Source organism: Oncorhynchus kisutch, unplaced genomic scaffold (assembly GCF_002021735.2).
Source record: "Oncorhynchus kisutch isolate 150728-3 unplaced genomic scaffold, Okis_V2 scaffold761, whole genome shotgun sequence".
Taxonomy (NCBI): Eukaryota; Metazoa; Chordata; class Actinopteri; order Salmoniformes; family Salmonidae; genus Oncorhynchus; species Oncorhynchus kisutch.
The window spans coordinates 92,670-107,150 of record NW_022262706.1 but is presented as its reverse complement, the minus strand read 5'-3'; the positions used below and the strand labels follow the sequence as shown (position 1 = coordinate 107,150).

General features: G+C 43.3%; 1 protein-coding gene and 1 pseudogene across 8 annotated transcripts in view; one reads left to right on the top strand and one right to left on the bottom strand.

Moving 5' to 3' along the window:
• LOC116361882 (uncharacterized) overlaps positions 1-14,481 on the bottom strand; it is a 44,269-nt gene that overhangs the window by 6,742 nt on the left and 23,046 nt on the right. The window contains exons 1-10 of one of the 7 annotated variants that reach the window (XM_031816199.1): positions 14,151-14,206; positions 13,295-13,353; positions 12,593-12,783; positions 11,889-11,945; positions 11,511-11,645; positions 11,103-11,306; positions 1,712-1,794; positions 831-1,023; positions 453-740; positions 187-305 (exon numbers count right to left, since the gene is read on the bottom strand). In XM_031816199.1, coding sequence (XP_031672059.1) covers positions 187-305; positions 453-740; positions 831-1,023; positions 1,712-1,794; positions 11,103-11,237 — 818 coding nt within the window. In that variant the 5' untranslated portion in view covers positions 11,238-11,306; positions 11,511-11,645; positions 11,889-11,945; ... (1 more) ...; positions 13,295-13,353; positions 14,151-14,206. Of the gene's footprint in view, positions 1-186; positions 306-452; positions 741-830; positions 1,024-1,711; positions 1,795-9,304; positions 9,456-11,102; positions 11,307-11,510; positions 12,851-13,294; positions 13,354-14,150; positions 14,304-14,481 lie in introns of those variants that run through there. The other 6 variants (XM_031816198.1, XM_031816200.1, XM_031816196.1 and 3 more) reach the window with 6 other exon arrangements.
• Positions 1-14,481, top strand: part of LOC116361887 (polysialoglycoprotein-like) — a 50,180-nt pseudogene that overhangs the window by 33,753 nt on the left and 1,946 nt on the right. The gene's annotated exons all lie outside the window — the stretch shown is intronic.

The following is a 14,481-nucleotide window of genomic DNA, read 5'->3' as shown; positions in this document are numbered from 1 at the left end:
GGGCTTTCTCATCCAATGGGTTTTGAGAAGGAGGCGGGAAGAGAGAACTCTAGGAGAATGCAATTGAGATTGTCCCTATGGGTACGTCGCAAATGGCCCATATTCCTTAAATACGGAACTATTGTTGACCAAGGCTCTAATAGGGAACATATCTAGGGGATGCACGGGGAACCAAAGACAACTTACCCATCCTTCATGTCCTGCACAAAGGTGTGTAGGTCTGGGTAGCTTCTCTTTCCCCTGCTGAGGCTGGTCTGGGAGGCTGCAGCCTTGCGGGTCATGGTAGTGAAGGTCACCACTGCAGCCTGATGGGGACAACAGAAAGCAGACTTAGGCTGGAATTCAATCAAATTCGCCATAGCACTGTTAACGCAGTGTCTGTTTACGAACTACTGTCTGCGTGTACAAACAGACATGTACACACACACACACTGTTATCTGGAAGCATTTACCTTTGCCACTCGTTCAGTCTCCTGGGATTGAGATGGCCCGGCTGTTTCTACATCATCACTCTCCTGCATCACACTCTCTCCTTCGACCTCCAGTGTCAGAGTTGATGTGGATGTCTTCAGATCAACCTGATTCAAATCACTCTCTCCTTCGACCTCCAGTGTCAGAGTTAATGTGGATGTCTTCAGATCAACCTGATTCAACTCACTCTCTCCTTCGACCTCCAGTGTCAGAGTTGATGTGGATGTCTTCAGATCAACCTGATTCAACTCACTCTCTCCTTTGGCCTCCTGGATTAGAAGACCTTTACTAGCTCAAGCTTGGTCAATTAATTTGTCATTTTAATCTTCAATGCGTCATTAAAGCACAAAACATCATACCTCCTGTGACTGAGATGGGATGACAATGGCCTCGTCCAACTCACTCTCTCCTTCAACCTCCTGTGACTGAGATGTGCCATCTGTCTTCAGATCAGCCTCCTGCATCTCAATCTCTCCATCAGCCTCTAGTGACAGAGTTGGGATATCTGTCTCTAGAACAGCCTCTTCCAACTTGGTCTGTCTCTCAACCTCTCTGTGATACAGAAAAAGGAATCTCTCTAAGGTCACTATAATGTGAGTGTGAGGATGTGTTCCAATTATAGAAGTAGAATCATAGAAGTAGAATGAATCCTTCTAGAATTAGGATAGAATCACTGGAATTCTATGGTTCCAATACTCTGAGATGACTCGGCCTATCCAGAGTTATATATTTAGAGAATTTGGCAAACTTTTAGAAAGGACTCCATGTTAGCGCCTTTGAGCCTTTCATTTACCCTTTCATTATAAGTCAATTATAAAATAGATGTTCAGGTACATATTAGTGTTTAAAATGTCAATATTGCGCATGGGGAGCCAGCGCTCATATGGATATCTTTGATTATACTGTGTCATGTAATGTATACATTTTGATGTAAATGCAACATAATCAAATCAAATTTATTTATATAGCCCTTCGTACATCAGCTGATATGTCAAAGTGCTGTACAGAAACCCAGCCTAAAACCCCAAACAGCAAGCAATGCAGGTGTAGAAGCACGGTGGCTAGGAAAAACTCCCTAGAAAGGAACATAATGCAGATAGATGTCCCATCTCTCTAAATACATGGCTCTGGGCCTACCTCTCCGTAGGCGGTGACCTTTGACCTACTACATAATCTGTATCTGTAGGCCTATGTGATCCTGTAACCAGTCACAAATGTGTCATTAGTGTAAATCACTTACCTGTCTTCCTTCATAACATCACCGTCAATGATGGGGTCACCCAGGTCTATGAGGGTGAGGTCATTCCCACTGACCTCTGACTCCTGAAAGACAGCAAGCACAAAGTCATGTTTAGATGTCACCTACTGTGTCGCCTTTGGCCGTGTTGAAAACAACGGACTTCCGACTTCAGAGTGTTCAAGACAACCGAAAAAGAAAAAAAAACTCAGACATGGAGAAATTGTTTTCAACAGTCATCCAACTTGGATTTCCAAGTCAGAAGCAGCACGGCTTGGCGGGTCATGTTTCGGAGGACTCCTGACTCGACCTTTGAGAAGTTGCAGCGATGAGACTAGATCGTAACTACCAATTGGATATAACAAAAAAATGACAAAAACTCTGGCAACTCTTTAGAGCTCCAAATTTCCGACCTAAAGATCACGGAAGTCATGATTTGACCAAGATCACTTGCCTTGAAAGCACCATTAACCCAACACTCCAATTGTCACATCATAATGCATCATATGCATAGAAATAGAATCATCAGAACATCATGTCAGGTGTACAGTTCAGTTTACCAGTCAAATTGCCGTGATCAGAGACTCTATCCTTTCTAGTGATTCTATTTCTATGGTCACATCATAATTTCTTGTCTCCAAGGTGGCATAGCAGTTCAGACGTCTTTTGTCCTCGTCTTGTCGTGTCCTGTATATATATATATATTTACAACTTTTTCACATACATTTTATTTTTATTTTCCATCAACTCATCTTCAAAACACTCTCCTGCAACCCGCCTCACCAATGTATATTTATAAAAAAGTATTATTTACCTCAGATCTGTAATCCTCCAAGAAGCTAGCCAGAAACTCCAAGAAGCTAGCCTGAAACTAGCCAGAAGCTAATCCAGAAGCTAGTTCAGAAGCTAGTTAGCTCCTTTACTGGCAAATCGTTTTGTGGTCATCAGCTATCCTTTAGCTCGAAAATCTATCGCCAGTTCTGTACGGCGCAGCGCGGCTCGGAACGGAACATACCGGACCAATTTTTCTCTCCATGTCCCTGGACATTCATACCCGGATCTCACAGCTAGCTAGCTGCTATCCGTGTGACCATCGGAGCTAGCAAGCTCCGTCAATCACTCCTGAGTTCCATCAATCACACCTGGGCTGCAGTCACCTATCCGGACCCGTTTTACTGCCTTCGCGGAGCCCCACCGGGCCTTCACAACTGGACTGCCGACGTTATCTACCCGAAGGAGTTATTCGGCCGGCTCCTCCGTCGCGACGTTACCTGAACGCCCATCTGCGGCCTGCTAACCGTTAGCTGTCTTACCGGCTGCTATCTGAATAGACAATCGGACAATTTTTTTATTATTATTTTTTTTAAATTATTTTTAAAATTATTATTATTATATTTTCTTCTTGGGCCTCTATAACTATATCTATTGTTTTTATTTTTGTTGTTGTTGTGTGATTTGGATTAATCCCCTCTACCACACGGAACCCCACTAATCTACTGACGGAACGTAAGGGGTGGCTAACAGACCTCCATCCTATGCTAGCTTGCTACCGATGCCCTGGCTAGCTGTCTAAATCACCAACCAACCTCTCCACTCACCGGACCCTTTTGATCACTCGACTAAGCATGCCTCTCCTTAATGTCAATATGTCTTGTCCATTTCTGTTCTGGTTAGTGTTTATTGGCTTATTTCACTGTAGAGCCTCTAGTCCTGCTCACTATACCTTATCCAACCTATTAGTTCCACCACCCACACATGCAATGACATCTCCTGGTTTCAACGATGTTTCTAGAGACAATATCTCTCTCTTCATCACTCAATACCTAGGTTTACCTCCACTGTATTCACATCCTGCCATACATTTGTCTGTACATTATACCTTGATGCTATTTTATCGCCCCCAGAAACCTCCTTTTACTCTATGTTCCAGACGTTCTAGACGACCAATTCTCATAGCTTTTAGCCGTACCCTTATTCTACTCCTCCTATGTTCCTCTGGCGATGTAGAGGTGAATCCAGGCCCTGCAGTGCCTAGCTCCACTCCTATTCCCCAGGCGCTCTCTTTTGACGACTTCTGTAACCGTAATAGCCTTGGTTTCATGCATGTTAACATTAGAAGCCTCCTCCCTAAGTTTGTTCTATTCACTGCTTTAGCACACTCTGCCAACCCGGATGTTCTAGCTGTGTCTGAATCCTGGCTTAGGAAGACCACCAAAAATTCTGAAGTTTTAATTCCAAACTACAACATTTTCAGACAAGATAGAACTGCCAAAGGGGGCGGTGTTGCAATCTACTGCAAAGATAGCCTGCAGAGTTCTGTCCTACTATCCAGGTCTGTACCCAAACAATTTGAACTTCTACTTTTAAAAATCCACCTCTCTAAAAACAAGTCTCTCACCGTTGCCGCCTGCTATAGACCACCCTCTGCCCCCAGCTGTGCTCTGGACACCATATGTGAACTGATTGCCCCCCATCTATCTTCAGAGTTCGTGCTGCTAGGCGACCTAAACTGGAACATGCTTAACACCCCAGCCATCCTACAATCTAAACTTGATGCCCTCAATCTCACACAAATAATCAATGAACCTACCAGGTACCTCCCCAAAACCTTAAACACGGGCACCCTCATAGATATCATCCTAACCAACTTCCCCTCTAAATACACCTCTGCTGTCTTCAACCAAGATCTCAGCGATCACTGCCTCATTGCCTGCATCCGTAATGGGTCAGCGGTCAAACGACCTCCACTCATCACTGTAAAACGCTCCCTGAAACACTTCTGCGAGCAGGCCTTTCTAATCGACCTGGCCGGGGTATCCTGGAAGGATATTGATCTCATCCCGTCAGTAGAGGATGCCTGGATATTTTTTAAAAATGCCTTCCTAACCATCTTAAATAAACATGCCCCATTCAAGAAATTTAGAACCAGGAACAGATATAGCCCTTGGTTCTCCCCAGACCTGACTGCCCTTAACCAACACAAAAACATCCTATGGCGTTCTGCATTAGCATCGAACAGCCCCCGTGATATGCAGCTGTTCAGGGAAGCTAGAAATCATTATACACAGGCAGTTAGAAAAGCCAAGGCTAGCTTTTTCAAGCAGAAATTTGCTTCCTGCAACACTAACTCAAAAAAGTTCTGGGACACTGTAAAGTCCATGGAGAATAAGAACACCTCCTCCCAGCTGCCCACTGCACTGAAGATAGGAAACACTGTCACCACTGATAAATCCACCATAATTGAGAATTTCAATAAGCATTTTTCTACGGCTGGCCATGCTTTCCACCTGGCTACTCCTACCCCGGACAACAGCACTGCACCCCCAACAGCAACTCGCCCAAGCCTTCCCCATTTCTCCTTCTCCCAAATCCATTCAGCTGATGTTCTGAAAGAGCTGCAAAATCTGGACCCCTACAAATCAGCCGGGCTAGACAATCTGGACCCTTTCTTTCTAAAATTATCTGCCGAAATTGTTGCCACCCCTATTACTAGCCTGTTCAACCTCTCTTTCGTGTCGTCTGAGATTCCCAAAGATTGGAAAGCAGCTGCGGTCATCCCCCTCTTCAAAGGGGGGGACACTCTTGACCCAAACTGCTACAGACCTATATCTATCCTACCGTGCCTTTCTAAGGTCTTCGAAAGCCAAGTCAACAAACAGATTACCGACCATTTCGAATCTCACCATACCTTCTCTGCTATGCAATCTGGTTTCAGAGCTGGTCATGGGTGCACCTCAGCCACGCTCAAGGTCCTAAACGATATCTTAACCGCCATCGATAAGAAACATTACTGTGCAGCCGTATTCATTGATCTGGCCAAGGCTTTCGACTCTGTCAATCATCATATCCTCATCGGCAGACTCGACAGCCTTGGTTTCTCAAATGATTGCCTCGCCTGGTTCACCAACTACTTCTCTGATAGAGTTCAGTGTGTCAAATCGGAGGGTCTGCTGTCCGGACCTCTGGCAGTCTCTATGGGGGTGCCACAGGGTTCAATTCTTGGACCGACTCTCTTCTCTGTATACATCAATGAGGTCGCTCTTGCTGCTGGTGAGTCCCTGATCCACCTCTACGCAGACGATACCATTCTGTATACTTCCGGCCCTTCTCTGGACACTGTGTTAACAACCCTCCAGGCAAGCTTCAATGCCATACAACTCTCCTTCCGTGGCCTCCAATTGCTCTTAAATACAAGTAAAACTAAATGCATGCTCTTCAACCGATCGCTACCTGCACCTACCCGCCTGTCCAACATCACTACTCTGGACGGCTCTGACTTAGAATACGTGGACAACTACAAATACTTAGGTGTCTGGTTAGACTGTAAACTCTCCTTCCAGACCCATATCAAACATCTCCAATCCAAAGTTAAATCTAGAATTGGCTTCCTATTTCGCAACAAAGCATCCTTCACTCATGCTGCCAAACATACCCTTGTAAAACTGACCATCCTACCAATCCTCGACTTTGGCGATGTCATTTACAAAATAGCCTCCAATACCCTACTCAACAAATTGGATGCAGTCTATCACAGTGCAATCCGTTTTATCACCAAAGCCCCATATACTACCCACCATTGCGACCTGTACGCTCTCGTTGGCTGGCCCTCGCTTCATACTCGTCGCCAAACCCACTGGCTCCATGTCATCTACAAGACCCTGCTAGGTAAAGTCCCCCCTTATCTCAGCTCGCTGGTCACCATAGCATCTCCCACCTGTAGCACACGCTCCAGCAGGTATATCTCTCTAGTCACCCCCAAGACCAATTCTTTCTTTGGCCGCCTCTCCTTCCAGTTCTCTGCTGCCAATGACTGGAACGAACTACAAAAATCTCTGAAACTGGAAACACTTATCTCCCTCACTAGCTTTAAGCACCAACTGTCAGAGCAGCTCACAGATTACTGCACCTGTACATAGCCCACCTAAAATTTAGCCCAAACAACTACCTCTTTCCCAACTGTATTTAATTTTTATTTATTTATTTATTTTGCTCCTTTGCACCCCATTATTTTTTTATTTCTACTTTGCACATTCTTCCATTGCAAAACTACCATTCCAGTATTTTACTTGCTATATTGTATTTACTTTGCCATCATGGCCTTTTTTTGCCTTTACCTCCCTTCTCACCTCATTTGCTCACATTGTATATAGACTTGTTTATACTGCATTATTGACTGTATGTTTGTTTTTACTCCATGTGTAACTCTGTGTCGTTTTATCTGTCGAACTGCTTTGCTTTATCTTGGCCAGGTCGCAATTGTAAATGAGAACTTGTTCTCAACTTGCCTACCTGGTTAAATAAAGGTAAAATAAAATAAAAAATAAATAAATAATGCATCATATCTATGCTTGTGTCCGAAATAGCACCCTATTTCCAATATAATGCACTTATTTTGGCCGGAGCCCTATAGAGTGCCACAGGAATGAGTCATAATCCCCATAAAACATCCCCATAAAACATAGTAGTCAAACAGGGACTTTTCCCATAGTGGATTTTAGAAACACTTAAAATAAGGGCTGTGTTTCAGGTAGGCTTACCCTGGTGTGACATTTTGATAACTGTACATCTCTCTAGGACAAGGTGACTTTTATCAATATATTCGCCTGTATTTACCCCCCCAAAAATGAAATGCTAATTATCTGCTAATGTGGCTATCATAAAGAACTACAAATGCCACGATGATCATGCTGATCGAGGCAAAGGTAAGAATCTCTTGATTAACTATCTAATGTTAGCTAAATGTAGTAATTAATAAATTGGCTACATTTCTTTAAATGGCCAATTCTGTGAAATGTTTAGTGCAAGTTTAAAATTGACACAAAACCTCCTAAACCCGTTTAGGAGCTTGCAGGGATTTGTAGTTTTGCATGTCTACTTTGATGCTAATTACAAATTTCGAATCTGAGAGTAAATAGAGCCAAATGTATTGCTAAAAGTCACCTTGTCCGTGAGAGATTTACATGGTTCTAAAAATGGCACACCAGGGTAAGCCTACATGAAACACAACCCTTATTTGATGTGTTTCTGAAATTGCCTATGGGAAAAATGAATGGGGGAAAAACGATTGGAACCATTTCCCTCCCTGTTTGACCGCAAGGTTTTATGGGTATTATGACACCTCCACCGTGGGGCTAAAAAGACGGGTTGGTTGTTTAGCAACAAAACTGGCATGTAACTAACTGGGTAAAATAGACAAAGTAAATAGACAGGGTTCGCTTAGAACGTTGACAACATGTAAACTATATTTAGTCTCTAAATGTTCATTGCAAACAAATACATTTGCATAATGAGCACTTGCTAGCTGAGGTTGAGTCATAACAAGATACACGCATTCCGGCCATTGATGAGCGCACGCATGTTTTTCAAGACCAGCCAACCAGTGTATGGATCTTAGTTAAAAGTAGTGCACTAGCCTACATAGGGAATAGGGTGCCATTTAGGACGTACATGTGAAGGTGGTGTCATAGCCTTTGACCCTAGACCCCCATTTGACCCACAACAGATTCTACTGTACCTTTAGCCAACTCTCATGACTCCCCGGCCATAGAATTTGTAGTTTGATATTACAGAATGAATAGCACATCATTTCATTTATTTAACAATATTTAATCCACAGTAATTAATATAAATGGGGATTTCAAAATAATTATAAACTGGTTGGATTGAGACCTGAATGCTGATTGGCTGAAAGCCGTGGTATATCAGACTGTATACCATGGGTATGACAAAACATGTATTTTTTACTGCTCTAATTAGGTTGGTAACCAGATTATAATAGCAATAAGGCACCTCGGGGATTCGTGATATATGGCCAATATACGTCGCCAGACCAACTGACTCCAGGTCATCTACAAGTCCATGCTAGGTAAAGCTCCGCCTTATCTCAGTTCACTGGTCACGATGGCAACACCCACCCGTAGCACGCTCTCCAGCAGGTGTATCTCACTGATCATCCCTAAAGCCAACACCTCATTTTGCCGCCTTTCGTTCCAGTTCTCTGCTGCCTGTGACTGGAACGAATTGCAAACATTGCTGAAGTTGGAGACTTTTATTTCCCTCACCAACTTCAAAAATCTGCTATCTGAGCAGCTAACCGATCGCTGCAGATGTACATAGTCTATCGGTAAATAGCCCACCCAAGTTTACCTACCTCATCCCCATACTGTTTATATTTATTTTATTTTATGCTCTTTTGCACACCAATATCTCTACCTGTACATGACCATCTGATCATTTATTTATCACTTCAGTGTTAATCTGCAAAATTGTAATTATTCGCCTACCTCATCATGCCTTTTGCACACAATGTATATAGACTTTTTTTCCTACTGTGTTATTGACTTGTTAATTGTTTACTCCATGTGTAACTCTGTCTGTTCACACTGCTATGCTTTATCTTGGCCAGGTCGCAGTTGCAAATGAGAACTTGTTCTCAACTAGCCTACCTGGTTAAATAAAGGTGAAATAAATCAAATAAATATACCATGGCTAAGGGCTGTGTCCTAGCACTTCGGGTTGTAAGAACAGCCCTTAGCCGTGGTATATTGACCATATACCACAACCGCTTGGGCCTTATTGCTTAAATAACATGCATACCTTGAACTCTTTCTTCTCCACGTCCTTGCAAAATCAGCACATTTCCTTGCCAAAATGAACGCTCCTCCAGCACTAGCGAGAATCAGACTGAACTGCTCCCGCGGTTTCTCATCAGTTTCAACATTTATCAGTGATGACGTAACAATGCTGTACAGATTTGACGCACTTCCGATCTCGTGCTGATGCAACGCCCTGAGCGGTTGAAAGCTCACGCATGGAAATCCTGCGAGTTGTTCACAAATGTAGGCTACTATTGCCCTTAAAAATGTAATGTTGTGGACGCAATGCAAAATAAAATAAAATATATAACCCACACCGATAACCCAGAGTTCATCATTAAATAACATTTATTACTCATAAAATATACAGCAAACTTCAGATACTGAAAGAATTCATGGGAGTTTCGAATTCAGTCACCATTTCATATGTACATGCTAGTTTCATCCGTTTAAAAGAAAGATCATCTCTTGTTGCTGATTTGGTGAACATAGCAAATGTATTGCACATATTTCCAGTTAAAATGATTTTCAAAAAGAGACAAAAACGGGGATATGAACATTCAATCACATACAATGATTGAGAGGTTTCATTTTAAAGTTAAAGCAAGCAAAACCTGTTAAAAAACATTGATTATAAGACCAAAGACAGATAATATAGATATTTATTTTCCAACAGAAGAAAATCTAAATGCTGTTGTCCTACCATTGGTGTACAGTGTTTCTCCTCTCCAAGGGAGACATGTTTTCCACCTCACATGCCTCGGGATAGTATCAGTGCTTTTCACAAACATTGTAGTACTTAGTGTGCATCATTGTTGTCGCTCATACAGGTGCCCCTACTCTCCTAACCTCCCCTCAGTAACTAACGAAGGCACAAAATGATGACATAAATATCACAAGAAAGAATACATTAATTAATCATTTACTTTCTAGAGGCCAAAGGACAGGTAGGTTTAATAATGTAATATGTCCCATCAAAAAGTCCTGTTGTTCACATACCAGCATCCTAAATGGCACTGCTTTTGACCAGAACCCTATGGACCCTGTTCAACAGTAGTGTACTATTCAGTATAGGGTTCCTTTTGGGATGCATTAAATCTTTACAATTACTCATCAGAGCAAATGCTACCATTTTTTTATTCCCACAGAGCTTAAGACATGAATGATTTTATAAAAATATTTGTTCATACAAAATGTATGATTTCCCCTCCTCCCACATGGATTACAGACAAGAGGCTAGGTGCGTTCTGACTGTCTTAGTGTGCGGATAAACATGACAATCACTCTCATGAAACTTAAATGAAACATCACTCCTTATGTCTTTTCTCAGCACAAACACTCAGCCCAATTTCTACAGTCAAAACAGGTTTTGAAAATGCTTCTTCCACATCTTTTGGTCCCTGTCTGTTTTGCTCTCAGTGAAGTGCTACTATCCCCTTGGACTACAGGTTATTGCCGTCATAAGGTGTGCGTCTGTCTGTTGGCCGGACACTTTCTACCGTTTAGGACCTTTGTGGGTAAAGGTAAAGATGGGGTATAGCAGCAGCAGTTCCTCTGAAGTCCAGTATCTGCTGGAAGGGAACCTGGTGGTATGAGAGGATGAGTGTGGGCCTGTTGTGCCTCCCCCTATCCCTCCCTCTTCTCTCTCTCTGTCTGAGGGACTCTTAAGGTTCCTGTGCGGACTGTCTCGGTTCGTGCCCTCCTGAAGCTGGCTGTGGTGATTTAAGACACGCTATGTTTATGTGTGTATTTGTTTGTGGCCTCTGGCCCACTTCGCTGTCCCTCTGTCCAGTACATACCGTTGTAGCAGGCCAAGTGTAGTGGCGTGTAGCCCTGGTTGTCTGTGATGACGGGGAGGGTCCACACTGACTGGGCGGTGTGTAGGAGCCACCCCAGTATCCCGATGTGTCCGGACGCCGCCACCAGGTGGACATGGCTCCGCCCCTTACCTTCCCGAACCAGGAAGCTGGCACTGTGCTGCACTCCTCGTGAAAAGTCACCGCCTAGGAGGAAGGGAAGGGAGGGGAGACAAGAATGGATTTGAATAATTTATAATCAATTAAATAATAAGGAATCATAATAGGTATATTTGGGCATAATTTATATTCCATGCTAGATCCCACACCAAAGCCATCCCTAGTATTTCAATGGCCCCATCCCTAGATCAGAACAAGCCTCCCCCTCTCTTTCTGTGTGTGAGCGCGTACAGCCAACTCTCCTCACAACCCTTCTGTGTAGAGCTGTTCTGTGCCATTTGTCTTTGGCTTCTACGCTTGCTCCCTTGTTGAACAGGGAGTACACACAGTCTGTGTCCGCTCAGCACCGACAGCATCAGAGGGGTTCTGATACACAAGACAACAGGTCATATTACAAACTGGTAGTAACCAGGCTGAGTCCCAAATGGCAACCTATTCCCTATATGGTACACTACTCTTGACCTGAGCCCATAGGACTTTGGTTTAAAGTACTGTACCAAGTAGGGTACAGGTTGCCATTTTGGATGCAGCCCCAGTTTCAAAATCTCTTTATTTCAGGAATTGTATCCAAAACCCAAGTGACTATTCCGTCTTGAATGTCCACTGTACTCTGGATGTCAGCATTTCCAATCAGCAAACGCAAACACTCCGAATGTCCGTTGGTTGCTAGAGGAAGATAAACAGAGAGGATATAACAATGTGAGATGATTGACCTTCAGTAGCTAGAGATGGAAAAACTGAGAAGATATAAGAATGTGAGATGATTGACCATTGGTAGCGAGAGGAGGATAAACAGAGAGAATATAAGAATGTCAGATGATTGACCATTGGTAGCTAGAGGAGGATCAACAAGAGGATATAAGAATGTCAGATGATTGACCATTGGTAGCTAGAGGAGGATCAACAGAGAGGATATGAGCAGATTGCTGGACGACTATAACCTTCACATGAACAGACAGATTTCAAGAACAGTGGTGTTGGTAGATGACATCCTCATGATGTTAACACAGCAGATAATAAAGAATTTTGGGGCTGAGGCCATTGAAGCCTGTCACTTGCTAGCTGTGTACCTGGCTCTGGATAGAAGTCTCCCCTGTGCACTGATCTAGGATCAGCTTACCCTCCCTAGATCCTCAATCATTAGTGGAGAACATGACAAAAAATGACCTTAGATCAGTGTCTCGTGGGCATTTTCACACGATACCATCCCTAGAGTGGACATAGTCGTCCTAGCAACATGACCAAACAAATGGCCATCTTGGTCAGGAAAACTTTTTAATTACAGAAGCTCTATGTGATATCCTTATGTCTACCTGCAGCGTGGATGGGGGTCCTCTTCAGAGTGAAGTCTTTAACCAGGATGGAGGCTTCCTGGTTGATGAGGACGTCAACACACTCCACAAGGCTTTTTAAGGCAGCCAGGTCCAGAGGGGTGCGCCCCTGGCTGTCCCTCACGTCTAGATCCAGCAGAGACTGAACCAGGACCTCCATAGCATGGTGGTGACTGTGGTACGCATGAATAGATATTCACTCTTAATATAATCAATGTCCTAGAGTAGACCAGTGGTACACCTGAACAGAAATACAGTGCTAGACCTCTAAAGTAGACCAGAGTCTTTCAATCGGGAGCCCATTTTTTCTCCTGCCCAGCATAAACATCGGAGGTTCCTGTCAAGCGTGGGATTGAGAAACAAACACTCTACTTCTCCTCTGAGGTTGATTAACTCAAATGGCAAAATAAGGAAATCATCCTCATCATCACTGTGTAGAATATGCATGTATTTTACACTAATCAGGAATAGATCGGAATATGGTGTGTGAGTCTGTCTGGACAGTCAACTTCCTGTGGAAAATCTACACCATGCTTGCATCCCAGATAGCACCCTATTCCCTATGTAGTGAACTACTTTTGATCAGGGCCTATAAGGATCTGATCAAACGTAGTGTACTAAATAGGGAATAGGGTGCCATTTGTCATATGGAGACCACTACAGGAGCAGGTAGGCTTTACTCACAGCGAGGTGTAGAGGGCTGATGGGAGCTCTGACATCAGATTCGTTCAGGATGTCTGTCCCTGAGGTTTCAATTAGTCGAGGAAAGAGAAGAACGGCCAGTTCAGACTTGGAAAAAGAACATCAAGAGTGACGATGCGTCCACGACAAACATGCAGCCACACCTTAAAACCTACTGTTGGGTTCTGAGAATATGAAATATACGAATTCATGTCACTGAGGGAGAGAGCTTAATGTATAACGTTTACATTATGTCAGGATATGTTTTTGTTAGCCATCAGGCATCCTATGGGTGGGATCCTCTGGGATGAGAAGAGACACAGTCTGGTACCAATCACCATGTCAGCCTTGAGTTGGGGAGGAGTGAGCACTTTGGGGTAGCGGTCAGGTCAGATGAAGTGAGGAAGAACAGATATCACTAAGGTTCTGTCTAGCAACAGAGATGCATTGACTGTTTAGATGTGTAGGAGGAGACAGCATAGGAGAGAGGATTAAATATCAGTGCTTGTGTGAATATGTTTTTTGTCTAATGCAGCTGTCTTGACCCTCTGGGAAGAATAAACTTGGTTCAAGCATTCATAGTGTCCGTCGAGTTTTTACTCTGAGAATTAGAACCTAACAGTTGGCACTGCGAGCAGGGTTCTCGAACGCTGTTGGATTTGGGTGTATTAGCAGTAGCAATAAAGAGAGGTTGGTTTTATGCCCTGTTGGGGTGGGGAACCATGACAGATTATGTGGAAATAGGAAGACAAGTGTGAATCATTTTGGTAATGTGTGTTATCAACAACAGTGATATTTGAACAGATTGGAGATGACTATCCATAACAATAAAATCCTTCATACAGTGAGGTTAGGTTACCATGCTTGTCCTGCCCCACAGCTGTAGACACAGCCTTCTCCAGGTCCTCAGACACTAGCTGGAGATCCATTACAGGATGTCTGTCACCTCACTGAGCCCCTATTGCAGGTTAGGGGTCACATCCACTTGAATGTCCTTCATATGACGAACCTCCTACAGAGCAAATGAGGAAAACATGATATATTAGGATTTATGTTAGTAGCAATAGAATATGGGAATTTTATCTCAACGCTACCTACAGCTATCATATTTATTTATGTATGTGATCTATGTAAATAAATAAATATATCACAGCTGTAAAACTGTGAAGGACTATAGGTGGAGGCCTACC